Here is a 27,853-nt window from a genome sequence, read left to right on the forward strand (position 1 = left end):
GGCAGGCGAGCTGGCGTGGACAGCACAGCATAGTAGTGTGGAATCTTGCCACGGAGGGTGCTTGTGACACACGGTATGAACAGATCTGCTGGCAGAGGTGTTTGCCTGCATACTGCAGTATGCCGGGTGGGCCAGAGCTTACTTAAGAGTTTGACCACCACAGACATCACCTAGTCTATCATACGTCACGTGTTGTGCCAAGTGCATAGCTGTTAATTGTCCACACCAGCCACATGCCGACTTTTTCCTATCCTTATCTCTACACAGGTTCAAACTGCCTGCTTCCTCGTAGATCGACTCACTATGTGAGTTCATTTCCCTCTCACAGGGTTCTGTTCCCTGGCTATCATCGAGCCACCTTCGGTCCATAAAGTATCTATGCCAACTATGTAGTGAAGTGGCATTGTCATGCCTGTGAAGATTTTAACGTGGTGATAAAGGACATTCTTATGCATGTGACCCCCCATCCCCCTATATTTTCTTTTCCCTTTACTAGGGCCACCATGGGGCTGACATTTCTGCAGTGCTGGCAGGCATAGTTGCAACTACAGAAGAACCAGCAGCAGCAACAGGAGCAGGTGCAGATGCAGGTAAACCACAATGCAGGCTGGTTGAGTATGGGGTAGGGGGGGGGGTGGGGGTGGGGGGGGGGAGACGCATGTGTCTATTGTACCATGTGCCACCCCTGACTCCGTTTGCTGGTTTCAATGACTCGATGGGAAGATGGGAGAATTACCTACTGTACATCCAGGTAAACTGTATTGAACATCCAGTATATATGGCTGCCTTATTGTTGCCCAGCAATGCAGGCTTATACAAAGTTCTCCACAATTTTAAGCCATCCAATGAGCCTGAAAAACTTTCCTTTGGTGAGCTTTGTCAGTTGCTTACGCAATATTTTGGTCGTCAAACCCATGTGATGTGGTGGTGGTGGTGGTGGGTGGTGGTGGTGGTGGTGGTGGTGGTGGTGGTGGCGGCGGCGGCGGCGGCGGCGATGCAGTTGCAGTTTAACCAGCACCACAAGCACCCCAGGCAGCTGTATGCAGCCTGGATAACAGATTTACATGGCCTCTCACACAAGTGTCGTTTTGAGTATCCCAAATGTGGTACTTCTTAAGCAGGCCCACTAATTCAGGACTTGACTGTCAGGTTTACTCCCGACCACGAGGTGCAAACTAAGGTGTTGACCTTGACTGACCCTTCTTTAGCCGACGTTGCCCAAATTGTGATACACATGAACTTACGGTGGTGGCAAGGGCTTCCTTCCTGATAATTGGAAGTGGCACAATTGGGTGTGCATGTTAACAAAACCCTGGAGCCATGAATAATATCACAAATAGCCTCACCAACTTCTGAGTCGCCACGTGTCCTGGTGCAATGCCATTTCGGTGCTGCCTGTCCTCACCTGTACTGAGCTTATCGAGTTTGTGCCACTCGCAGTGTCGTAATTCCCACCAGCAGCCGTGTTTTGGGTCCTTGGCATGGTTCTTCTTCCTCCTGTTGGGTGAGCAACCGGTCCTGCTCCGATTGTCATTTGTTGCACATTCGCAGAGATTGCCCACACCTGCAGGCACCATGTGAGGTGTGCGAGTGGATCGGTCATTGGGCAAATGTTTGTGACACTCCAAGGGCTGTAGTCAGTCTTCAGATGTCCAAACATTTAATGTGGACTCTAGGGTTGCCTCTGACACCCCGCACACATTCCCTCGGGGTATTATGCTAACATTGGTAGTGATAAAATTTCAGGTACACACAGAAGCAACACTCAGCCATCTAACTCAGATATGTACAGGCTATTGGGATGTCCCAAGTTACAACAGCCGCTCCATAAGGTTGCTTATAGTGAACAGCGTATTGCTTTGCGGAGGCAAATGTCCATTTCTGTGCATTATAAGAATGTGGACTGACAACTTGCCTTGGCAGTAGTCAATTCACCATTGCCACAAAACATTTTTGGGCTCAACACATCATCTGTTTTTTGCTTCCAGATCATTGACAAAGTGCATTTAGTGACTCAACCCACATCTTTTCAGGATTTGGACTCCTTACAGCAGTCCTATAACCTACAACAGAGCACTTTGGACCGAGCAGAAAATTTTGAGGCACATGTTTCTCTTACGTCATTTGTGGTACCCAGTTTTTGTGCCCCACCCCATTTTCATCATCACGTGTGACAAGGTAAGGCTGAGTTGCAGTGTTGGCTGGACCAGTGAGTCATTTCTCCTACTCCATCACACCAATGGGCCACTCCTTTGATGGCGATTCAGAAGCCCAACAGTGTCATGCTCCACTGTGATAATTTTAAACAAATGGTCAATGCCTAATGTATCAAAGATTTGTAACCCATTCCACAGCAGGCAAGGTTGTTAAAGTTATTAATGCGAAGGGGTGTGGTGAGGGGGCGCATTATTTTTCCTGCATCATCTTGCAGTTGCCACTAGACACAGTTTCTTGGACTTTCCCGGGCCTCAATATCTCTTTTGGGTTTTACCAGTTTCATCACTTGCCATTTCGATTATTTTCTGTGCCGGGAATTTACCGATGGTATCTGCAGTCCAGGACATTCCTTGTTGCGTCAATTATCTGGATGACTTCTGGGTAACAGGCTCTGCTCAGGAGCAGCATTTACAAAACTTTTTAGTCAGTTTTTTTTTTTTCCAAGACCTGCAGAATGGTCTTCATGGCAAGCCGGAGATGTGCAGATTTTCACCCTGAACCTGTATTTTTTGGGTCATGTGCCTAGTAAAAATGGTCTAGTCCCCACAGACAAGCATATCTCAGCCATTGTCAACCTACCAGCATCCATGAACCTTAAGGAACTCCAGTCTTCTTTGGGAAAGATTTTGTATTATGCTCAGTTCATTCCCAAGGCCATGCATGTCTGCAGTCCTCTTAACTGGCTTCACCAGAAGGGCTGTACATTTGTCCGGTCTGCAGACTGTAAATGAGCTTTTCAATCTCTCAAGCAGTGTTTGTGCTCCGCTCCCTGTCTGGCTTCCATTACACTTGGTAAACCTTCAACTGTGGCCTGTGATGTGTCTGAGTATGGCCTTGGTACCATCCTGTCCCATCAGAACCCAGATAGCACCGAACAGCCCATTACTTATGCATCAAAGATGATTGAAATTTCTGATTAATTACAGACTGGAAGGTGATCTGTATTGGCTTCAAAGAAACCTTTAACAATCAAGATCACTTTAAATACTATTTATTCCTGATGACCAGTTTCAACAGTTAAGACTGTCATTTTCTGAACTTCAAAAAACTTGTTATACATCCTATTCCATTATGGCTGTATCACACATGCCATATTGACATTCTAGTGGATAGTATATAACACATTCCACATGGGTTTGTTAACAATAAAAACAGTTGAACTCTGTACTTCAAAGAATGTGAATCCCTGCTACATTTAACTTGTTCTGTAAATGTAAAAGTGTGCACAAATCTGCACTGCTGCACAATTCAACATCTGAACAAGCATCAGTGGAATGCATGTGCGTGGACATCACTTGTTAGGTAAGGTGTTTTTTTAACAGTATACTTTTTTGTTGGTGACAAATCTGTTTTTGTTTTTAACAAACCTATGTGGAATGTGCTATGAGGTTTGATCAAAAAGTAATGGGAATTTTTAATTTTACAGGCTTTATACCTCTGATTTTTAAAGGGTGTTTTTCTTTTTTTTATGTGGTTGGTACACCTGTTCCTAATGTGTGTTTGCATTTTCAGCTGTTCAAAAAGGTTGTGTGTGTTTATGAGCGTGTTTATGAGTTTTTTGGAAAAGATAGCTCAAAAAATTTGTATCAAATTTTGCTTGAAAAATGGGGTATAAATGTTTCAAAAAGTGTCGAGAATTCATTGAAGGTGATGACTACCCTGAATGTACTACCACACCAATTACTGATGACACTGTGGAAGTAGTAAAGAAAATGGTTCTGGAAAAGTGCCAAATTATGATCAGAGACATTGTTGATGACGCTGGCATATCCTTTGGCTCATGTCAAGCAATTTTTTCAGATGTTTCGGACATGAAACTTGTAGGAGAAAAGTTTATTTTGAAACTGGTCACTTTCCACCAGAAATGACATTGTGTAGACATCAATCAGGAATTGCTGAATGAAGTCGACAGTGATCCAGAACTTCTAAAGAAGGTTATAACAGGTGACAAAACATGGCTGTATGGTTATATGGGTACGACATCGAAACCAAGGTTCAATAGACCCAATGGAAACTGCTTGAAGAGCCACAACCAAAAACCATTTGACAAGTTCAATCACATTTGTAGGTTCTCCTCATTGTTTTCATTGATTACAGTGGGCTTAAGCATCACGAGTTCCTGCCTTAGGGGTGTACTAGCACCCCAAATAAAACATCCAGAAGGGTCATTCCATGTCAATTAACCAATTTGAGAAAATGTTCCAGCTGATAGTCTCAGATTTGGCTGAAATTTAGCACACCAATGCTACCAAGTGTGGAACACTCATGTACAAAATTTTAAGTTCTCCAGCCAATTAGTTCCAGAATTATGGGTTGTGAAAGAAGGTGGCGTGACCCGGAAATTGCAACCCGCATCTGGCAATCTATCTTGAGACCCAACTTCAGGTCTTAACAACTTTGGAACTATTCTGCACAGTCCAGTGAAATTTTTAAAACTCAGTAACATCCACCTAGAGAGCACACTCCATGAATCAAAACACCAACAACATATTTCTGAGGGAAAATAAAAAATTCCAAAATGTGATTTAAAAAAATGTAATCAGTCATACAAACAGAGTTACATGCACACGAAAATACAAAAATTTGAAAAATTACCTGAAAAACACGGATTTTCTAAGTGTGGTAGCACAAAAGGGACAAGTGATATACAAGCCAAATTTCAAACACTGTATAAGTAGATCATAATATAATATGTGGCAAAATTTCAACTTGTTATTGCAAGGTATTTGTGTACAATAAAAGTTGACAGAGATGTATTTGGTTACGTTTCTTTTAACACAATTTAGCAAGTAATAGTGATGATGCAGACAGCTTGTTTCAGTTCAAGCTGCAAAAATTGTTGGGAACCATTAGGCAACAGAAAGTTAAACAATGGTAGTTTTCAGGGACAGAATGAGTCATTGTTAGGCAGGAACAACAAAGGAAACAAGCAACAATTACAGGTTATTCATGTTTTTAAGATTCTAGTTCAGACTGGTCAGTACTGTTGTGGAAAGTCAGTATGGAGGCAGAAGAGTGTACTAGTGGTGCTTTTGTTCAAACAAGTTGCAGTGTTGGTAGAGCAAAAGCATCTGAATGTCATAAAACAACATATTGAACAAAATGTGGCATTCGCTTTGTACTGCATGATCTGGATGAATCGGACCACGATTTGTTGCTATGGAGATGCGGGATACAACCTGTGGGCACAAGAAGTACAGTTCCAGGAAACTTTAGTGTTTGTTATCATCATATGAAAGTGTTTCTGGATAAGTATTCTTTCCTACAAAGAAGTTGTTTTGATCCATTTTGGATTCATAAGAAGACAGTGAAGTGTAGCCTCAGAGAAATTGATATAAAATCAGTATTGAAAGTGTATCAGTGCATGGGACTTAACATGAAGCCAGGACAAAAGTTATGTTCCAGGTGTGTTACACTGCTAAAAAATGAAGAATATTCTGATAATTTACGTGACAGTGACGAAGAGTATCAGCCACCTACAACCACAGCGGATGAGCAATTAAATACTTCAGTGACTGCTCTTGGTTTGTCTCCCATGAAGACACACAAAGTTGGGAAAAGAGACAGGACTAGCTATGGTAGAAGAAAACTACAAGAAGCTCAAATGGAATTAGAACACAAAGTAGCTGACACACTAATGGTGGCAGAGGAAGAACTATCTGCTTCAAAGGAACAGAAATCATGCCAGAAATGCTCTGATTTGGACAAAATTGTGCACGATTTGAAACGCCAGAAAAAAAGTAGCTATTCTTAGCCTTGCACCTTCCAGGTGTTTACACTGCAAAGAAATTCAATGTTTCTACATATATGGTAAAGCAAGCTAGGAAAATAAAAGCAACCCAAGGAGTGCTTCCACAATTTCAGCAGGCTCAGGGTAAGCAACTGAGTTCAGAAATAAAGGTGCTAGTGTCGGAGTTTTATGAAAATAATGGCTACAGCCGAATAATGCCTGGAAAAAAAAGACTATGTAATGGTGAAAATGGAAATGTATGTGTACAGATGCAAAAAAGACTGTTGCTATGCAACATATCAGAACTATATGTAGAATTCAAAGGAAAGTATCCCATTACCAATCTTCGGTCAAAATGGGTTGTGCCTGTAAGTGCAAGGGGCACACACAATGTTTGTGTATGTGAGACCCATAAAAATACTAAACTGATGTTTGCTGCTATAAAGGATTCTGGTTTGGGTTATAAAGGTGCAATAAAGCTGCTAGTGTGTGACATCAGTTCCTACCAGTGCCTGATACACAGGTGTGAAAAGTGTCCTGGTAAGGCAAATCTTGCAGAACACATGAATAACAAACTGTATGGTGAACTCTTTATGGATGATGATGATGAACTTTTTTCTTATAAACAATGGACACACGTGGATGCGCAAGTCTTGAAACAAAGCAAAATACAGTGGAAGATTTTGTTGAAATGTGTTGTCAAAAAAACAGACAAACTGACCACACACAACTTCACAGCAACAGCACAATCGCCTTATTTCCAGTTTTGTAAGGATAATTTGAAACAAGATGAAATTATAGTAATACTAGACTTTTCTGAAAATTATACATTTATAGTTCAAGATGCCATCCAAGGATATCATTGGGACAACAGTAAAGCAACTCTCCAGCCATTTGCTATTTATTATAGAGGTGAATCAGGTGATGTGTCTGTCATGAACCTGTGCGTTTTTAGAGACTGTTTAATTCATGATGCCATTGCAACATTTTGCGAAATACTTCAGTGATGGGGCAGCTAGTCAGTAAAGAAACTGTGAAAATCTCAAAAATTTATGCATGCATTACCATGATTTTCAGATTCATGCAGAATGGAATTTTTTCGCAACAAGTCATGGTAAAAATGTATGTGATTGTATTGGTGCTACCATTAAGTGCATGGCATCACGAGCTAGTCTGCAGCACCCTACAGAAGGTCACATTCTAACACCTCTTCAATTATTTACCTGGGTACAGAAAAATATCTCTGGCAAATAATCATTCTATGTTTCGCAAGATGAGGTGAAATCAGTCGAAGAGTTGCTAAAACGCAGACTAGAACACCCTGTTGCAGGCACAAGGAGCCATCATCACTTCTCTCCAGCGGACTCTGACAATGTGCAGATGAGTAGATTGTCCGGTTATAACTATAGGTTCATGCACAACATGTGTCTTCACAGTGTGTCTGACTCAGGATTCAGAAGCAAAAACAGCAACATACAACCAGGTTGCTATGTTATCGCTGTTTATGATGACAAATGGTATTTAGGATATGTTTCAGAGTGCTGTGAACCAGAAGGTGATGTATTTGTGAACTTCATGGCACCAGCAGGACCAGCGAGATCATTTCATTGGCCATGTTTGGCAGACAGGTGTTGAATTCCTTTTGAACATATTCTTACGACAGTTCCAGTTCCTACCACAGTGTCAGGAAGACAGTACAATTTGCCGCTCAATGTACAGAGTATACTAGCTAAAGCGAGGGAGAACTACTTTTCGAAGCAGAATCAACTGGTTTTTAGCAGTTAAGGTGCAGTAAACATTAATGATAGGTTGTGTTAATCTGTCTATATGTTGTTGCTTAGTGATTAAACAGTTGTGGGAGAGAATAAGAAGAGGCAGAACAGTTTACGATATGTTTTTACAAAATTGTGTTGTGGAACAATGGCCACATCACCAAATACATCTCACTAATGACCTCAGTAGTTGAGCGCCCTTAAACCCCAAACCAAATACATCTGTAAACTTCCATTGTACACAAATGTCTTGCAATAACATGCTGAAATTCTGAGATATATATCATTATGGTCTACTTACACAGTGTGTAAAATTTGGCTTGGATACCACTTGTCCCTTTTGTGCTACCACACTTAGAAAATCCATGTTTTTCAGGTAATTTTTCAAATTTTTGTATTTTCGTGTGCATGTAACTCAGTTTTTGTGACTGATATGGGCATGATGAGTTCTGTGTGTGTTTAGGGCACATTAAGCTTACCACAAAAAATTTATACCCTTTTTGAGTGAATTATATTTGGCACAGAGGGCACCTACAATAAATACCTTTTAATGTATTACATTTTTTTAAATCACATTTTGGAATTTTTTATTTTCCCTCAGAAATATGTTGTTGGCGTTTTGATTCATGGAGTGTGTTCTCTAAATGGATGTTACTGGGTTGTAAAAATTTCACTGGACTGTGTGGAATAGTTCCAAAGTTATTAAGACCTGAATTTGGGTCTCAAGATAGATTGCTAGATGCAGGTTGCAATTTCCGGGCCACACCACCTTCTTTCACAAGTCATAATTCTGGAACTAACTGGCAGGGGAAACTGATACTTTGTACATGAGTGGTCCACACATGGTAGAATTAGTGTACTTAATTTCAGTTAAACCTGAGACTATGAGCTGGAGCCCATGGTTGAACTGACATGGAATGACCCAGAACTGTGGCAAAACCAGTAATGGAAATTGCAGCACTATAATGCTCCCCTCACACCTCAATGGTTCATGATTTTTTGGCAAAAACAAGACTGTTAATCTGCCTCAGCCACCATATTTGTCGAACATGACCCCCTGCGACTTCTTTCTATTTCCAAGACTGATGGGAACCATGGAAAGATGACATTTTGCCACCATTAATGACATAGTAACAAAATCATTGATGGAGCTGAACACTATAATGAAAAATGAGTTCCAGAAGCACTTCCAAGACTGGAAAAAGCACTGCACAAGGGTATTATATCTGAGGGGGATTACTTTGAAGACGACAAAGTTGATGATGAATAAATACAGAAAACGAAAATTTTCATTACTTTTTGATAACCTCACATATACTATCAACTATAATGTTGACATGACATGTGTGATACAGTCATAATGGAGCAGCACTTATAACACCAACTTTTTGAAAGATCAGAAGTTGACAGTCTTAACAAATGAAACTGGTCATCAGGAATAACTACTACTGAGTGCAATCTTAGCTATTAAAAGTTTCTTCAAAGCATCAAAGACACTTTCTGCCGCACAGTATAATTATTCACAGGTGGAAGAGGAGGCGCTAGCTATTATTTTCGGGCTTAAGGATTTCCACATCTTGAGTATGGGGTGAAGATCCTGCTCATCACTGCTCACTAATCATTGGTTTATTATTTGACCCCTCATTATAAGCAGCTGGATATGACTATCCACTGGTTGCTGCACTAGGCCCTCTTTCTCAGTATCTACTGTGACAACATTCATTACCTTGCCACTTCCCAAGGGGTCAATGCCGAAGTGCCATCACAGCTGCCGATGGAGCCCAATCCAGAGTTCAATCAGTCGAGAACTCTTGTGTTCGCACTGGATGAGACCTTGCAGCAAAATCTGTCAAACTTTCTGTTGACGACACGTGAAGTCGTGACCCCCATGGACCCTGACCTGCTTTTCCAGAGTATCATTTCAGCAGTCAAGTTGGTTTGGCTGGAGTACATTTCTTCAGGTGTAGGCCCAGTGTAGTGTCCATTTTCCCTTTTCCATGATTGGCTCAACATTGCCCTGGGGGTTCATACCGTCACAGACAAACGATGCTGCCATGTTGTCATCCCCCTGGCATTGCATCCTCACATACTCCAGCTGCTATGTGCACAGCATTGACTGCCACAGTTCACTCACTGCTGGTTACTCTTGCCATTGAGGGATTTCCAAGGGCCCTGGTATCAACAACAGTTGGCAGTTTGTGTCACAGCAGTTTGAGGACTGTTCCGTTTGCGGTGGTATACAACATCTGATCACCACTCAATTTCACCCATTTCTAACTTGGAGGTGGAGTACTTTGTGCTTACATTTAAAGCCCAAATGAAGATATCTGTGTCCGTCGCTTGACGTGATTATGCATTGTTGAGCTTTCTGGCTACATACTGTGCAATGCCAGTTGAGGGGGCAGTCTAGCAGCACATTTGCACAGATGCCAGCTGCAGGCTCTCCTGGGTTTCCTGCACCCTGAGTCGCATACCAACTGTGGACCGCTCTGTTTTCCTCCCAGAGCTGCCATTTGTGCCCAGTCTTTTGACAGGTGGCAGGGTTGGCTGCTGGGTGTCATGGTGAGCAACAAAGGTTGGAAGTGGTTTGTGGTTGATGTTGGTGGGAGCAACTGACCCGCCATGCCAATCAGCTCCACCTACAACCTGTTGGAACATCACTACAGTAGTCTCCTGGTCTGCAGGTTGGGTCATGACATTGTTCCAGGTGAGCGCTCCTGCTCACAGCGACATGCTTTCATGTTGTCGCTCCATGTTCTCTGCTGTCTCCTGTCACCAACAACAGCAGCTCCCAATGGAGCCCACACTTGTGCCTGCCAATCTGGAGCTCATGGATTTGGATCCACCCTCCTCCTCCTCTTCCTCTGCCTCCCCACCCCATCATCGATGGAGGTGCCATAATTTCCACTGCTACCAGTGGACTCCCACTGCCACAGCACCCATGCCCATTTGGGTGAGGCCAGTGTCGTCGGAGTTAACTCTCTGCACGATTGGTCCACTGCCAGCTTTTCCAGGGACTTCTCCAGTTCTGTGTTGGTGGTCTCGGCCCAAGGCTAGTCTCTTCCGGCTCTATGTGGCCTTTTCAGAGGGGAGGGAGTTACTATCTCTCCCAGCAGACGCACGATGGAGGCAGCCAAGCTGGTGCGAACAGTGCAGAAGCCTGCCATGGGAGGGTGCACACGACAACGTAGTATGGGCAGACCTGCTGCAGGTGGCAGCAGGACAGGCGGGCTAGCACTTATTTAGAGTTCAACCACCATGGACCTCAGCTAATGTATCATGCTGTGTGTTGTGCAGAGTGCTGTTAGTCATATGTACCAGCTGTGCACTGAATTCTTCCCATGCTGATCTCTATGAGGGTTCAGTCTATCTGCTTCCTACAGATCGATTCACATGGCAAGTTCATTTCCCTTCCATGGAGTTCTTTTTCCCTGGCTATCACTGAGCCAATGTCAGCCCATGAAGTGTGAGTGCCAACTGTATAGCGAAGTGATGTTGTCACGAATGTGCAGATACCAACTCACCAACATTCAATGATTAAATGAGAAAATGACTGTTCAAATAGAGAGTGTACGAAATGCACAAAACACTTGCAGGTAATAAAGTGCATGAACTGGTTGTACTTAAACCGGTTGCTTTGTTGATGGTGAAATATATATCAGAGAATATACAAGAGGCAGTTTAAAATGAAGTTTGTGCAATTAAATATTAATCTCCACCTTGAAACAGTACAATGCATACTCTGGAGCACAACAGATGGTGCAGAACTGGTAGGAGGTGGTCATGTAACTTGGCTGGTTGATTGGTTGGGTGGTTGGTTTTCAGGGAGGGGACCGAATAGCGAAGTAATTGGTCCCATCACATTAGGGAACGATGGGGAAGGAAGTCGGTCATGCCCTTGTTAGGCAGTGCGCTAACAACTGTGCCACCTCACTCAGCCGGTCACGTGACTCTCACCACTACAACACTAGCATACATCTTGACGGTGAAAAGCGTGTGTACATGACAATCAATTACATGGAATCAAAACATTAAGATTGATAACTGTGGAGACGTGACAGAATGATAGTAAGGAGCTATTGTGTTTGAATGTGCCCATGGCCACAATGTGAATGAAATTAACTAATTTGTTGGCTTATCAATGTGAACTGTCCAACATGTCTATAAGAATGGTGTATTAGTCACAGTTCAAACTCAACAAGAATTGCTACTGCAGTGAATTCAGGGCCATCTCAAGTAGTTTGTGAGCAAACAAAGCAAAGGCAATACCATGCAATGTACAGGGAGTCAGACCATTGCTGAAAGCTACACATACAGTTACAAGTCTTCAATGGGCCTAACAACACAAAAACTGGGCAGTGAGTGAATGGAAGCATGGGGTGTTGTCTGAAAAGCCATCAATTTGTCCTGTTTTTTAATTATGTAAGACACTGATTGTACTGATGGCCCAATGAGACAATTAACTCACAATGTGTGGAGGTAGTTCAAGACTGAAGGTGATTCTGAGATGCTTTGGAAATGTTTTTGTTCTATGACCCGCTCCAACTCATTTAGGTCACTGTGAATGTGTATTTTCTCAGCCACAAAAAGTTGCCCTTTCTTCAACATCTTCACAATGAGTATTTGTTGACACACCCATCTTCCAAAATGACAAAATGTGTGTTCATAGGTGTGCAAGCACATGTTCCTGGTTCAATGAACACTTAAGCATCCTACTGCACCTTGACTGACTCACTAAATCAACCAACCTTAACCCAATATAAAAAATCTGGCTCTATTTGGAACAGCAAGTGAAATGTAACAATCAATATCTCAGCAATTTCCTAGCTCTACAGGGCATAATTATAAATGAGTGACTTCAACTGAAAAATGACGTATCTAAAGAAACTTGACAACCCTCTTCCTTACCAATTAGAAAACATTTTGAAGGCCAGGGGTGGTGTTACATAGTACTAGCGTGATGTCTTCTGGTCTTGGTAAATTCTTTTCTACAGTGTGCTTATAAGATACACTTAAGGAACTGGGGAAGTGACAGTTAAGCAGGAGCAAATGAGGCTTGAAAAAAACACACACACACACACACACACACACACACACACACACACACACACACAGTCAAGGAAAGGAACCAAAACAAGCAGAAGACTGTTGAACAACATTGTAAATATGGTAAGTGGCTGCTTACGAGCCCGTAAATGGGATTAAACATTAATTTTCAAACAAGATAGACAGCTGTTTACTTGTAGGGTATACTAATGTAAGGAATGAAAACTTGTTTCAAAGAGCATTAGACATGTGAAAGAAGATCACACAGAAGTTACTAATCTTTCCTACATCATTATAATCTTTCCCTCTCCACACATTACCTCAGTTTGGCTTGAAATGCTGCAAGTAAAATACTATCTCCGAAGGATTAGCCAACATCCAGCACGTCTACAATACGACCTAGCTGAAACTAACTGTGCTAACTGACACCATCTATGCCTAACATCCTATACAACAGTCAAAATAACAGATTGCTCTTTCGGTAAATTAAATGAAGTTACTATGGGCTCAGCATTTTCATGTATAGTACACGATTTTTAGTATGTCTAGATCAACTTTCAGTCAATCATCGCATTAGTAAGTGGTTTTTAGTATGTCTAGAGCAAGATTCAGTGAATCAACACTTTAGCTATCAGTAAACAAGCAAATATGACTTCAACAACTTCACATTCTATCTTGTCTTTCCATTTCCTCCTGGGAAATGCCTGGCAGGATGCATGGGTGCATTACAACATACACAACAGGACTGCAATAGCTTAATACACTACAACAGGGGCATAATACAGCTCTAACAAAATGTCAAATACTTCAGTGGGGTAAAATATCGTGAAAATGAATAGTTATTTAAATGAATGTAATGGCAAAAATCACACAACAAACAGTGTGCTGACAGATAGTTGAAAAGAAGGAAATAAATAACACATTAAGAACAATTCACGAAATGTTGAATGAGAAGAGAGATGATACAGGGACTTGGGAATGAAATTAATTTCACATAGGACATTATCATTTAATATTCCTCCATTGTACAGGTTCACAGAAATTTTTGAAGCAGTGTTGTAGTTTACATATAGGAAGCTGTCATTAAAGGCACAAATGAAAGGAAAAGATGTGGTCCTTTTACACTGATATCTTGATTATTCAGGCTATCATATATATGAGCAAGACAAAAATAGTTCTTTGATTCTAAATGCAAACACAGCTTCCAATGAAGGAAACTGTTTCATTACACACAGCATTTGAACTTTTCAGGATGTAGGGCATATACCTCCAATGTCAGCAGCAAACAAAAAGATAACAATGTGTTTAATACCTTTCACTTTTTTTTCTAAAAGATCATTTTCTACAATTACAATGCTACTCAGTAAAGTAAAAATGTACACAAATAATTGATAAATAGTTTTCATACTAACATTTTCTAGCTCTGTGAAGGAGAGATTCCTCCTCCATAGGTTTGTAAACCATCCTGATTCCACAACTGTAGCTGATGCGTAAGATATTATACTAAGAAGCAGCAGCAAACAGACAGCCACAATGAGTGCTGTAAGAAATAAAAATAACTGAACCATGACTGAATAAAAACTATGAAAATAAAAATTATGAAAGAGAATAGAAACATAATTTAATAACTTTACATAACATATTTAGACAAACAGTTATGATGCAAATATGAAAATATTTCACACTACTGAATCATTTGTATCATATATACATACGAAGAAACTGTGAGTCAGGCTTCTTTATAATGTATAAGTCACTGCAAGCATCATCAGATATATTCCACCCATATACACCATACTCTTTGAATGTAACATTCCTCCTGCAATAGTTGCATCCAGACCATTCAAATTAAGACAGTCAGCAATCTCCTACATGGAGAAAACTACTAGTATGGCAGAAATATTTGTACTTACAAACACCATTTGGAGGCATTGAAAGAGTAACGCAATAAAAGAGGAAATGTTGTTTTCACTGTAAATGAAGCATTTTCTAATGCCCCAACTGTGTACCAAGGCTGATAGTCACACTGAAAAGAAAAGAACATAAGTATGATTTCTTTTACATTTCTAAGACATTCTTAAATGCAGTAAGGATTAATTAAATTTTAAAGACCTTGCGAGTTCAGCATCACCATTTGTTTGACTATAGAAAAGTCTACATTCAGTTGCATGATAAAATTATAAATGAACTATGCAATACACATTAATCTTTGCTTATCAAACAATAGAATATCCAGAATAAATAACAATAACAATATGAATTAAGAGAGATTGCTGTTCCTTAAATAGAGAAGGTGTTCAGCATCACACAGCCACATTCAAATGTAGATTGTTGGATATTTTCAGCTTTTATGACCAATCCTTCATCATATCAAGAAACAGCACTCACAGACGACAACAAGCGCGTGCTTGTGCGCACGCTGACACTGACCAAATAGTCTACATTTGAATGAAGCTGTCTGCCTTTCAACACCACCTCTTTGTGGTTAGTACCAATCTATCCTAGTTGTTAACCTTTGCATTTGCATGTTTTCCGTAAAAGCATAATGCTATAACAAGACAGGTAAGCTATTTGTTTAGCAAGACTTTACCATAGCAACAGGAACCAGAGTCTCAGCAAGAGAGTAGGTAGTGGTTTAACACTGGGTTATGAAGGGGTGAAATAAACAACATTCCAGAGGATTTCATTTTTGCATGTGGATGTTCTGCACTTGTCTAAACGAGAAGGTTAATGTCGATCTGTGTGTAGTAGGTGGTATACATACCATGATTAGCGCAACCACAATATAGTGCACAAATGATGCTTTAGAAAACAAGACAAATTATTCAGTATTTAACAGTTTACCTATGCCTCTTGCTCAGTTTTAAAAATACACTAGACTCTTGCTAAATAGGCCAATCCTCGCACATATGGGTGCCGGTTTAGTGGAAGTGCCAGATTGTTGAGTGTGTCTAAAATTTTGTATAAACACATAGGGATTGTACTTTATCAAATCAAATGATACATCCATTTTTACAGAAAACTTAGTCCTTGAGTGTGTACATGCATGTTAGTATCACCTGTCATTCACTATTAAATATGTCCCAAAGTTTTAGTTGTCACCATGATGATACGTGATGGTAGTGTGCTTTATCACACAATGGGCTTTAAGAGCATTTCATAGTTACTGCCACGTTTCTGATTGTTGGTCAATGTACTCCAGGAAGATGTCTCTAACTTCAGCACCAGCAGTTTGAGATATTCTCATGTTCTCTCCCCCTATGTCCTCTTCTTCATCAGTTAGATCATAGCTTTCCTGTGACGTTATGATTACCTCTTTTATGCTGAAGTTTGGTCGTAAATAGTTGCTCATCCAACACCGTTGCCAGCAACAATGGTTTCCTGCGAAGAATCTCAGTTCAGTTTATATCCAATTCTGAGTTTGTGCTTGAGGTCTAGCATAATGTGTTTCCCTTTAGAAGCCATGACAATGACCTGTAAGGAAAGCCACAATTTCGAAGTGTACAGGAATGTTGAACACTGTTGCAGACGAAATTTCATTACTGTAGGCACCATTTCAGGTTGAATGACTAGAGGCTGGATGTGTGCCGGCTTACTGAGAGGCCGGACTACTGAGGGCCATATTAGTGAGACTTTAGTGTAATGCATGGCAAGTTGTTAAACAGACTTCAACGGACTTGGTCACACTCTGAATGTAATATCCAGATAGACAATAAGATGGCATAGACTGGCTATACAGCTCAGCTGCTCAAAGAAGTAAGTCTATTTCACTATAAGTGAAACACTTGGTTTCAGAAAAAGAACAGCTTAAACTGAGTTTGAAAGACTTTTTAATAAGCAACTACTTCTACTCTATGAATGAATATTGCAACAGAGACTGTTAGGCCAGTTTAAGTAAAAATGTCTGTCAGGTTTCAGTTTCGACAGCACTTGGTCACAAGAGTCAAGATTAGCTATTTTACGTTTGATAAATTTATTAATAGTGCATAATAATGTTTCATTCTGACAGCGTATTAATTCTGTAAATATAAGCTGTTCCAGTTTACTGTATTGTATTCACCTATTTTGACAATCTCTTGACAAATGATAACAGTAGTGAGTATTATAGTCAGATGTTTTATGTTTTTCATGTTATACTTTCTGACATGTTCCACACCCACGAGAATCTCCTCATTTTTTGGGTCTATGGAACGAAAACTGAATCTCATCTAATCTACTTACTTTTCACTGTCTTCATGGCGGTAAGAATAATTTCATACTATTCCGTAATTGCTGTCCTATGAAAAAATATTATTTAGAATGCATGAAGTATTGAAAGGTGGAAATCAAAACACATACAGAAAAAACATACAGAAATCAACAATAATCTTTTTCTGAAGACCTTAATACCAAAACAACTACTTTTTCACAATGAGTCCATCTTCCTTTCAAAAAATACAAGTGAGAATTATACACCTTTAGAAGCACATCGTAATCATTACATCCTACGATGGTCACTCCAAAGGAAATGCACACTATTTTTGTAAAAATACAGTTTTCATTCTGCATGTGTGAAAGTTTTACAGTGTGTAGATACATCCTTCCCACTTGTTTTCAAACTTAGTTCAACCTGTTCCCGTGAGTGGGGCCATCACAGCATGTCTTCATGGTGGCTGCTACACTTGACGTTCATCAGAGGCAACGCACTGTCATAGAATTCCTGTGCTGTGAAAACGAGACAGTGGGAAACATCCAGAAGAGGTTGAAAAAGGTGTATGGAGATGCTGCTGTTGATCGCAGTATAGTTAGTCGGTGGGCAAGCAGGTTACGTGATGAAAGCAGGCATGGCAATATTGAGGATTATCCTCGCAGCAGCAGGCCTCGTACTTCACACAACTCCAGACAATGTGCAGAGAGTTAACGAATTGGTGACTGCTGACAGACGCATCACAGTGAACGAATCGTCACACTACGTTGGGATAGGGGAAGGAAGTGTTTGCAGAATACCGAAAGTGTTGGCGTTAAAAAAGGTTTGTGCTAGGTAGGTTCCCAGGATGTTGACAGAGGCTCACAAAGAAACAAGAAAAATGGTAAGCAGCAAACTTTTGGAGCAGTACGATAATGGTGGAGATGAATTTCTTGGAAGAACTGTGACAGGTGATGAGACATGGCTCCATCATTTTTCACCAGAGACGAAGAGGCAATCAATGGAGTGGCATCATGCAAATTCACCCAAGGAAAAAAAATTCAAAACCACACCTTCTGCTGGAAAAGTTATGGCTACTGTGTTTTTCGCTTTCCAAAGGACTATTGCTTGTGGACATCATGCCAAGTGGAACCACCATAAATCCTGATGCATATGTGATGACACTGAAGAAACTTCAAGCTCGTCTGATCATGTTCGACCACATCAGCAAAAACAGGATGTTTTGATGTTGCATGACAATGCATGGCCACATGTCAGTCAAAAAACCATGGAAGCGATCACAAAACTCGGATGGACAACACTGAAACACCCGCCTTACAGTCCTGACCTGGCTCCATGTGACTATCATCTCCTTGGGAAACTGAGGTACTCTCTTCGCGGAAGAAGGTTTGAAGATGATGACTCCCTAGTGCACGCTGCCAAACAGTGGCTCCAACAGGTTGGTCCAGAATTTTACCGTGTGTGTATACAGATGCTTGTCCAAGATGGCGTAAGGCAGTTGAGAGGGATGGAAATTATGTGGAGAAATGAAAATATTGTTCCTAAGGATGTATCTACACACTGTAAAACTTTGAAACATGCAGAACAAAAGATGGCTTTAAAAAAAATAGTGTGCATTTCTTTTGTAGCGACCCTCATAGATGAGATTCCTGAAGTAAAAAGGAGAGATCAGAGTTTAACATCTCACTGATGCTGAGGTCATTAGAGATGCAGTTTTGTCTCAGTTGAACAAGGAAAGAAAAGAAAATGGCCATTGTTCTTTTAAGGAATCACCCCAGTGTTTGCAATACATAATTTAGGGAAACAATGGAAAATCTAACTCATGATGGCTGGACAAGGATTTCACTCTGTTCCTCCTTAGTGTAAGTCTAGTGTCTTAACCAATATGCCACCATGCTTTGTGTTGAACTTAAAATATCATGGTGGTAGTCCAGTCAACAAGCCACAATGAAATGGCTTCCTGTGTAAAGAAAACTGGGAGCAATTTGATCCACACATATGACAACAGTTCAACAGGAAGTGCTACCGGTATGTATGAAGTTTTAAAAGCACACCAATGTTAGCAACAGTGCACTGACAGAAAAAAATTAATTTATTATGCAGAATCAAAACTCAATCACTGCTGGCTAATGACGAGAATTTCCCTATAAATCAGATTACTTGCTTCCTAAGATGGACATCAGTGTGTCTGCCAAGAAACATCGCAAAACAAATATTTTGCAAGCATTGTGGACATGAGAGAAGGCACTTGGGACTGTTTCATGGGTGACAGTCTTTCCTTATCTGTGGGCAACAGACAGATATAAATTTTGTTCCACCCATCTTCAGTGAGGAAATTCACAAGGATTAGACCACATAAAAAAAAAAAAAGAAAAAATAAAAGAAAAAACCGTAACACATATTTATAAAAGAAGAGAGCTAATGTTCATTCTATGAAACCGAAATGAAATGGTACTTGAGAAAGTTGAACAAGTAAAAAATCTGAAGACTTTCAATTTAAGGATGGCATCACACACACACAATGGAAAGGTCCTCACACAAATGTGAGTATTATGCCACTCTTTGAGTGATATTACATGCCCTGGATGAAACGTTCCATAGAAAGTGTAAATGTAGGCATACAGGTGTCGATCAACAGACTGGGGCAATCATACAGAGGTGTGACTAATGCATTGTCCATTACACAGCATGATCTAAATCTCAATGTTTACAGTAAGAAGTTACATACACAACTAATTTCCAAGAGTCAACGTCTATTTATTGGGAGACTGAAGTAAGTAGTAGTAACACCAATATACAAAAGTAGAGACAAGCAACCGACTTCTAATTAGAGACCAATCTCAATTTTTACTCTGTTCTCAAAAATTTTGAGAAAGTAGTTTCCAACAGAATGCTGAACAATCTTTCTGAGTATAGCCTTTTAACAATAGCACAGTTTGGGTTCTGTAAAGACTTGTCGACTGAGAATATAATGTGCAGTCTCACAAATTCAATTCCAATAGAACGAAACAAACACAAATTGCTCTGTTAGCCCTTCTGTGATCTTTCCATGACCTTTGACTGTTAGATCATAAAATTCTGCTGGGGAAACTAAATGATAATGTATTAGAATTCAGAGTAGGGAAACTTTAAACACTGGAATGGCACAAGATTCAGCATTTGGAATGCTCCTCTCTTTGGGCCACACAATTGATGTACTGGGAACTTTGGAGGACTTTTCAGAAACTATGTTTGTGCTGATCATACAAGTATGGTTCCCTCTGCCCCCCCCCCCCCCCCCCTTCAACTGTCTTCTGACAGATTTGATGTGCCCCCTGCCCCGAGTTCCCCTCCTATGCCAGCCTTTTCATCTCAGAGAAACACTTTCTATCTATATCCACAATTATTTGCTGGATGCAATCCAATCTCTGTCTTCTCCTACAGTTTTTATGTTCTAAAGATTCCTATAATACAATGGAAGTCATCTCCTGGTGTCTTAACAGCAAACAGTCCATCTTTCACTACCATGCAATGTTCTGCTCCAAACACACACTCTCAGAAACTTTTTCCGCACATTAAAGTCTACAAACGATACTAGTATACTCCTCTTGGTCAGGAACGTGATTTTTGCCAGTGCTAGTCTATTTTTTATGTCCTCCTTGAACCATCCATCATGAGTTATTTTGCTTCTTAAATAGCACAATTCCTTGACTTCGTCTACTTTGTGATCCCCAATTCTTATGCTAAGTTTCTCGCTGTACTTGTTTCTGCTACTTCTCATTGCATTTGCCTTTCTTCAGTTTATTCTCAATCAATATTCTGTAACCATTACTCTCAACTGATCCCGTAAGTCTTCTTCACTTCTATTAAGGATAGCTATGTCATCAGTGAATCTTATCATTGATACCCTTTGACCATGAATTTTAATCTCACACTTGAATCAATCTTTGATTTTTATCATTGCTTCTTCAATGTGTAGATTAAACAGTACAGGTGAAAGACTGCATCCCAGTCTTATACATTTTTAACCTGAGCCCTTCGTTCTTGGTCTCCCACTCTTACTGTCCCCTCCTGGTTCTTGTACATATTATATATTACTCATCTTTCCCTATACCTCATCCCTACTTTTCTCAGAATCTCAAACATCTTGCGCCATTTTACACTATCAAATGTTTTTTTTCAGGTTGACAAATCCTACAAATGTGTCATACCAGACATGGTTTCCTATGCTGGACAGGCCTCTATCAGAGGAGCCGGACACAGAGTGTGTCACACTGTTCCATCTTTTCCTTATCCAATCCCAAGCTCTCCTTTCTTCACATAACAACATAGGGTGGTGGGGTGGGGGAGGTGACCCAAAAGTAGAAGCCCTTGGGGAGTCCACCGCGAGAAAAAAAAACAAAACAAAAAAAAAAAAAAAAAAAATCCAGGTCCTCTAGGTTAAAACAGGTTCTGCTATGTTTTCCAAAGAAAATGAAAGGAAACTGGATGAATTAAAAGGCATCGACTCTGATTAAGAGCAATGATTCTGATTTATGGAATGTGGAATTAACATGTATAGGAAGGAATACTTGAGAATTATATGGAAGTACTGAAAAAAGAAAGATATTTTATTCAGCTGATTTCAAAGCATAAAGCCACTAAATAATTATGGGAACATAAATGTGTGGCAACTGAGTCAGCTAGTCATTGGGAGTCACACCTAAGTCAAAAAGACAGGTGTCACACCTAAGTCAAAAAGACACATGGGAGCAGAGGACCAATAACCACAGTGACCACGTGGACAGCACAATGCAGAAGTGACTAGTGCAGGCACTACTCACTTCCATGTCATACTGTCCCGACTATCACGCATTTGTTTGACATTTGTGTGAGCCCCATGACAGACTGACTTAATCAATACACAGTTATGTTCCCAAAATTATTTGGTGGCACCTGAAGCTGAAGCTTTATGCCTCAAAACTGACCGTAGAATAAATTAAGAAATTATTGGCAACTAAAGCAGACTTTTATTCACTTGTGGATGTTCACTTTATCAAATATTATGTAAAAAGGAAAAGAAGTGATTTGAGACTATATTCTGTATTGGAGTGGAGAGGAGTGGAAAAAACTGAAAGAGCAAAATCATTGGCAATAGTTCTTACAAGAAGAAAATGCAAACAAGGAATAATTAACTAGAAGAAAGTGAATGCAAGAATAATAAGTGTAAAAATAAAAATTCATGGAATAAAACTGGAATTAATGGGGGGTGTATTGGCTTAATTAAGTTGCCCCTGAGAAGAAGAAAAAAAGACTTTTTCAATGACTTACAAGAAGTGGTCGATGAATGTCCAGATAGACGTGAATTCGTAATGATGGGAGACTTAAATGGACAAATTGGAAAAAGATTACTTGAGGACATTCATGGTCTGTGGGGGGAGGATATAGAGAATAACAACAGTAGGAGGTTTATTAACTCCTGTAAAGTACAGAAATGGTCAATTTCAGTGCAAAGGAATTCATAAATACATCTGGGTTAAGCCATCAAGGAACCTCAAATCAGTTATAGACTGTGTAATAGTGCAAAGACCATGGGAGATTAAAGTACAAGATATAAGGCCAGAAACAGGAACAGCGTGTCTCTGATTATTACTTTAAAAACTGCTTTTTCAATTAAGATCAAGACAAAACAGGCAAAGAAGGTTAATGAGGTTGGAAGTACAACCCCAGAGGACGCCAAATTATGATACATCTATTACAAGAAAAAAGTGTGAAAAGTCTGTATCAGCAAAGATTAAATCACAAACTGGATACAGTAGTGGAGGACTGAAGCATCAATAACAAGACTGGTGTCCAAAATTAAAGCAACAAACTACAATTTCCCTGACTTGCATCTAATTCACGATATAATCATACAAACTGTCAACCAGATGTCTGTACAATTGTTTTCTGCCTGAATGATGACATTCCAGTCAACAGACACCCATGCCAATGATGACATCAGGGCACCTATGAAACAAAGTAGTGTTTGCTGGGTAGCCCCACATCCACAATCACTGTGTACAGTCACACATGGTGCAGTATAGGACTGAGAAGATGCCTACCAGACACTCTGCAGTGGAGGACCACAGAAAGAAAGGAAGCAGGACACTCACAAACTGATGTGGCCCAAGGGCTTAGTGCGAATCGTTTTGTTGTTTCTTGTATGTGATGACAGTGTATACAAACCGAAACTGTATTCCGAAGACCAAAGCAGAGCCGACCACATGTCACTTCAGAAGAGAGGACCATTATTTGGCTGTAAGGCCACAACAGTAACGCCTTAGTACTGCAACGGCAACTGTCATGTGAGCTCGCAACATCAACTGGACGTGTTTTATCGATGCAAATGGTGTGCAGAAGGCTTCAGCAGAGTAGCCTTTATTATTGGAGACCTGCTGTATGTCTACTTCTGAGGCATTTTCACAGAAGGGAACGTATAGTGTGAAGTCATCAACATGACACCTGCGTGGTCAAACAGTGAACCAAGGCTGTGTTCACAGATGAATCCCGATTTAGTCTGGATAGTGATTCTCAATGGACTCGCATATGGAGGGAATGTGGAACAAGATTTCAAAACCCAAACATTGTGAAAAAGAGACCGATATCGAGGAGGATCCCTAATTATATGGGCAGGATTTACATTGACCACTCAAACCGACCTTCAAGAAATTGTACAGGGGAACAGCAAGGTTCAACTGCTGTCATGTATTGTGACAAGATCTTGGGACCTCATTTGCAGATGTTGAGAGAAGCCGTGGGCCCAGACTTCGTTTTGATGGACGATAATGCTGTACGGGTGGTTGATGTTTTCTTGAAAATGGAAGATACCGCACGCATAGCTTGGCCTGCTCATTCTCCCAATTTGAATCCAATAGAGAATGTCTGGGATGCACTACGGAGACTGCTTGCATCACATCAGCATCCACCAACCACTCTTCAAGACTGCGAGCCGCTCTACATGATGAATGGGAATTCCTGCCTCAACAAGAGACCGATGACACCATTCACAGCATGCTCCATTGTCATCAAGCCTGTACTGCTGCCAGAGGTGGTCACACCCCATACTGAGCACATTAACCAGTTGTCGAAATGAGTGTGCAAATCCATTAAGCTGAAAAAAATTAAGAGCATTTTTGTCTACCATTATGCATATTGCAGTTGTTTACATTTTGTATTCTTTACATTGTTTCTACTTTGCTATCACCTGTTTATACTGTTTAGTGGCAAAATAAATGCAAACTTACAAAATTTTTGTTTTGGACACCAGTGTATAATGTTTCCTCAAACAGTCTGTTAAGGACGCCAGGGGGGCAGCTTCAGAAAGGGAAAGGGAAAAAGAGTAAGAATGGAGTGATGACCATGGAGTTGTTGAAGGTGACTGAGGAAAAGAAGAAACTATGTCACAAATGGTGAACTTCAGGGAATAAAGAGGACTTGGAATACGATATTGCAGTGCCTGTGTTATTCTGATTATGATGTACAGTTCCTATGGAAATGCATGCATGACCTGTACAGGAATATACATAATGGATGTACAAGTCCAGGTTGTAGACACATCATTGATGACACATGAAAGTTTGCGTCTCGCCATGAGTCATGCATGGATAGCCAAATGATAAGGCGTCCGCTTGCGATAAGCGGGAAATCCGGGTTCTCGTCTCGGTCCAGCACAAATTTTAATTGTCATCATACCATTCCACAGCTGATGGTTGTCATGATTCACAGTTGCAAATACATTTTATGAAGAGGACTTGGATAGGTACAATGCTTAGAGCTACAAAACCAACAATAAAGTGTAGGGAAGAGGCATGGGAAAGAGTATGTGGGGTAATAGAGCATTTGTTTGGATGTAGGACATCAGCAGAGGTGTGGAAGTTCAAAATGGCTAGCAGTCCCACACCTACAAAATGACCTATATTTCTTGGACAGTGGGAAAAGCACTATGAAGAACTTCTGGTAGAAAGAAAAAGGAACCAGGTGATAGAAGTCTATAACGAAAGCAGTAAGCTAAGTAATACAGAGCCCATATTAAAGGAGTAAAAGAGGTATTGAAAAAAAGCAAGAAATGGAAAGGCAAATGCACTGGCAGGAGTTGTGACAGAATTCTGAAAATATAGAACACCTCAAATGCTGAGACTTATAAGTAAATTGTTCAATCAGGAGAGGAAATGTCAACAGAGTGGTGTAAATATAAGTAATTGGATAGGTAAAGAATCTACTCACGAAGCAGAAGCAGTAGGAGAACACACTTACAAAAGGTATTACAGTTCGCAAACTTTCAGAGCCAGTTTTCTGGGAGAAAGATTGAAGGGGAAAGAAGAGGGTTGAAGGAAAAGAACTGATGAGGTTTAGGAAACGGGGTAAACATCGCAAAAGTCACAATGACCAGGGTTTTCTGGGTGACTTAAGCTAGCTCTACCTCTTTTCTTGAACTTCGGCAGTCTTTTCCTTCCCCCTCTTCCTTCCCTTCCAACTCTTCTGCCAGAAGGAGCCACTGGCTTCGAAAGTTTGCAAACTGTAATACCTTTTATATATGTGTTCTCCTGCTGCTGCTTGGTGAGTACATTCTTTTCTACTCAATTACTTATATTTTTAAAAACTGATTATTTTCGAGAGAGTGGTGTGTATCACACATAGGAAATACAGAAGCATACAATCCCGTCCGTCTGCTTTGACCCATGACGTCACAAATATGGCGGAAACGACCATAAACCACGATTCCAATATGGCGCATATAAAGTCGGTACATACACATGATGAGGACAAAAATACATCGAAAAACAAACACACACACTTTCCACAAAAGCCTAATGACACTAACGGGACAAGCGCGGGAAATGGGGTGTTTTTGGGTGGGGGGCAAACTAAATATAAACAAATTTAGACACCCACCTCCATACAAAACCACACAAAACGACGAAAAAACCGACATCACAAGACTCCCCAAATACCATTAAATACAATATCATCTGGAATCGGACACTTCCCTTGACCTATATAGCTCAACAGCAGCTCCTGACCCCATAAATTAGGATCAAACACTTCCATTGGCCTTGGCCTATATAGCTCAAAAACATCTCCCGATACCAATATGCACACAACCACACATTGGGATCGAACACTTCCCTTGACCTGCACGCTGTTAATTTTTTCCATCACATCCATTCCTGAACAAAAACACAACCGATTAATTTTACTAAAATTACCACACGATGTACAGTGAACAACACTAAATTAACCTTCGCACAAAATCGTTAACTCATTAAAACGAGTTCCACAACAAACACAGCCGACACACTAAAAATTCTGGATAATGAGCAAAAGCAAACTGAGCCCATTACACCACACAAACGAAAACCCTGAACATACTACCAGAGCACAACAAACCACAACACGACGACATCTACAAACACGCCACACTCACACACCAAACTCCGCGCCATCATGACGTCACACACGACAGCACCCACACGTCACAGGTCAAAGCCGACGCGTGGGATCGGACGCTTCTGTCGACCCCACACATATGTGCTACCTACAAAAAAGGAAACAAGAAGCACCCAAGCAATTGTGGGGAATTAGTACTATGGCATCTATCAGCAGATGTTTTAACACTGTACTAAAAAACAGGTTGGGAAATGAGATCAAGGGGAAAGATGTTAAGGGACCAAGCAGGTTTCACAGCTGGGCAATCTTGCAGGGATCATATTTTTAGCCTTAGAAAAATAAGTGAGAGGGTATATTCTAAGGGTCATGAAGCACATACAATATTTGTGACTTCAGAAGAAGCGCATGGGGAAAGTTTAAAGGCCCATTCAAACACCGACAGGACAAAGGCAGGGCTACAACATGTTGCTAACTCTGTTTAAAATACGTAGGCTATATATTGGAGCAGTGGAATCAGCCAATCGGAGATATGAGTATTCCTCTCCAGCATGAAACTGTCTACTCATAATTTGCCAATGATCAAGTACTATAGCTCAAAGTGGAGGGTATGTCAAATTTATGATAAAGTAGTTACTGGATGGACTTGAACAAAGTGGGCTTAGAATAAATATAAGTACAACAAAATATTTAGTAGTGGGAGGAGATGGAAGAGGTCTAGTACCAAGGTAAGGTACCATTCAAGCAGTTTAAATATTTAGTACCTTTTTCTTATGGTTTTAGGGCGCAAAACTGCTACCAATGGGAGCGAAACTCAAAAAGTGGGAAACTGAAAAACAGAAGGAGAGCTTAGAAAACCACTATAGAAGGAGGGGGGGGGGGGGGGGGGGTTGTTTTTCCCAAAAAGAGCTTCGTATGACCGACGTCATCTCACTGACACTGATAAACTGGAGAAGGTGATCGGCTGAGTGCGTGTCATCTGCTAAAATGGAAGATATATCAGGTGACAGCTGTAAACAGGCGTGTAGCAGAGTAAAATAGGGGCACTGAAGTAAAATGTGTCTCACCATCCACAGTTGAGAGCAGTGGGGACAAAGCAGGGGCGGATTGCCACTTAAAAGATGTTGATGGCTAAAAAGACAGTGCCCTATCTGGAGTCTAGTTAAAATTACCTCCTCCCGATGACGAGTTTGGGAGGAAGAGGTCTAAGCACAGGGAAGAGCTTTCATGTCCCACAATTTATTATCGGGAAGTGTAGACCAATGCGCATGCCATAAAAAAGCAACACGACGACATAAAACACTCTGCAGATCGGTGAAGGGAACCATATGAACAGCAGGCTGAGGAAGAGAGACTGCAGCCTTGGCCGCTATATCGGCCGCCTCGTTTCCACGGATACCAACGTGTCCTGGGATCCAGAGGAATGCCACAGAGACGCCCCCCATGTGGAGGCAGTCCTGAATCTGGTGGACCAGAGGGTGGACATGGTAAAGAGCTTGGAGGCTGAGGAGAGAGCTG

At 40.7% G+C, this 27,853-nt stretch overlaps 1 protein-coding gene across 1 annotated transcript in view; it reads right to left on the reverse strand.

Moving 5' to 3' along the window:
• Positions 1-27,853, reverse strand: part of LOC126166685 (heparan-alpha-glucosaminide N-acetyltransferase-like) — a 113,352-nt gene that overhangs the window by 68,225 nt on the left and 17,274 nt on the right. The window contains exons 2-4 of the mRNA XM_049920421.1: positions 14,679-14,791; positions 14,481-14,584; positions 14,178-14,305 (exon numbers count right to left, since the gene is read on the reverse strand). Of these exons, the coding sequence (XP_049776378.1) occupies positions 14,178-14,305; positions 14,481-14,584; positions 14,679-14,791 (345 nt within the window). The remainder of the gene's footprint in view (positions 1-14,177; positions 14,306-14,480; positions 14,585-14,678; positions 14,792-27,853) is intronic.

The sequence above is a fragment of the Schistocerca cancellata genome, chromosome 1, assembly GCF_023864275.1.
Source record: "Schistocerca cancellata isolate TAMUIC-IGC-003103 chromosome 1, iqSchCanc2.1, whole genome shotgun sequence".
Taxonomy (NCBI): domain Eukaryota; kingdom Metazoa; phylum Arthropoda; class Insecta; order Orthoptera; family Acrididae; genus Schistocerca; species Schistocerca cancellata.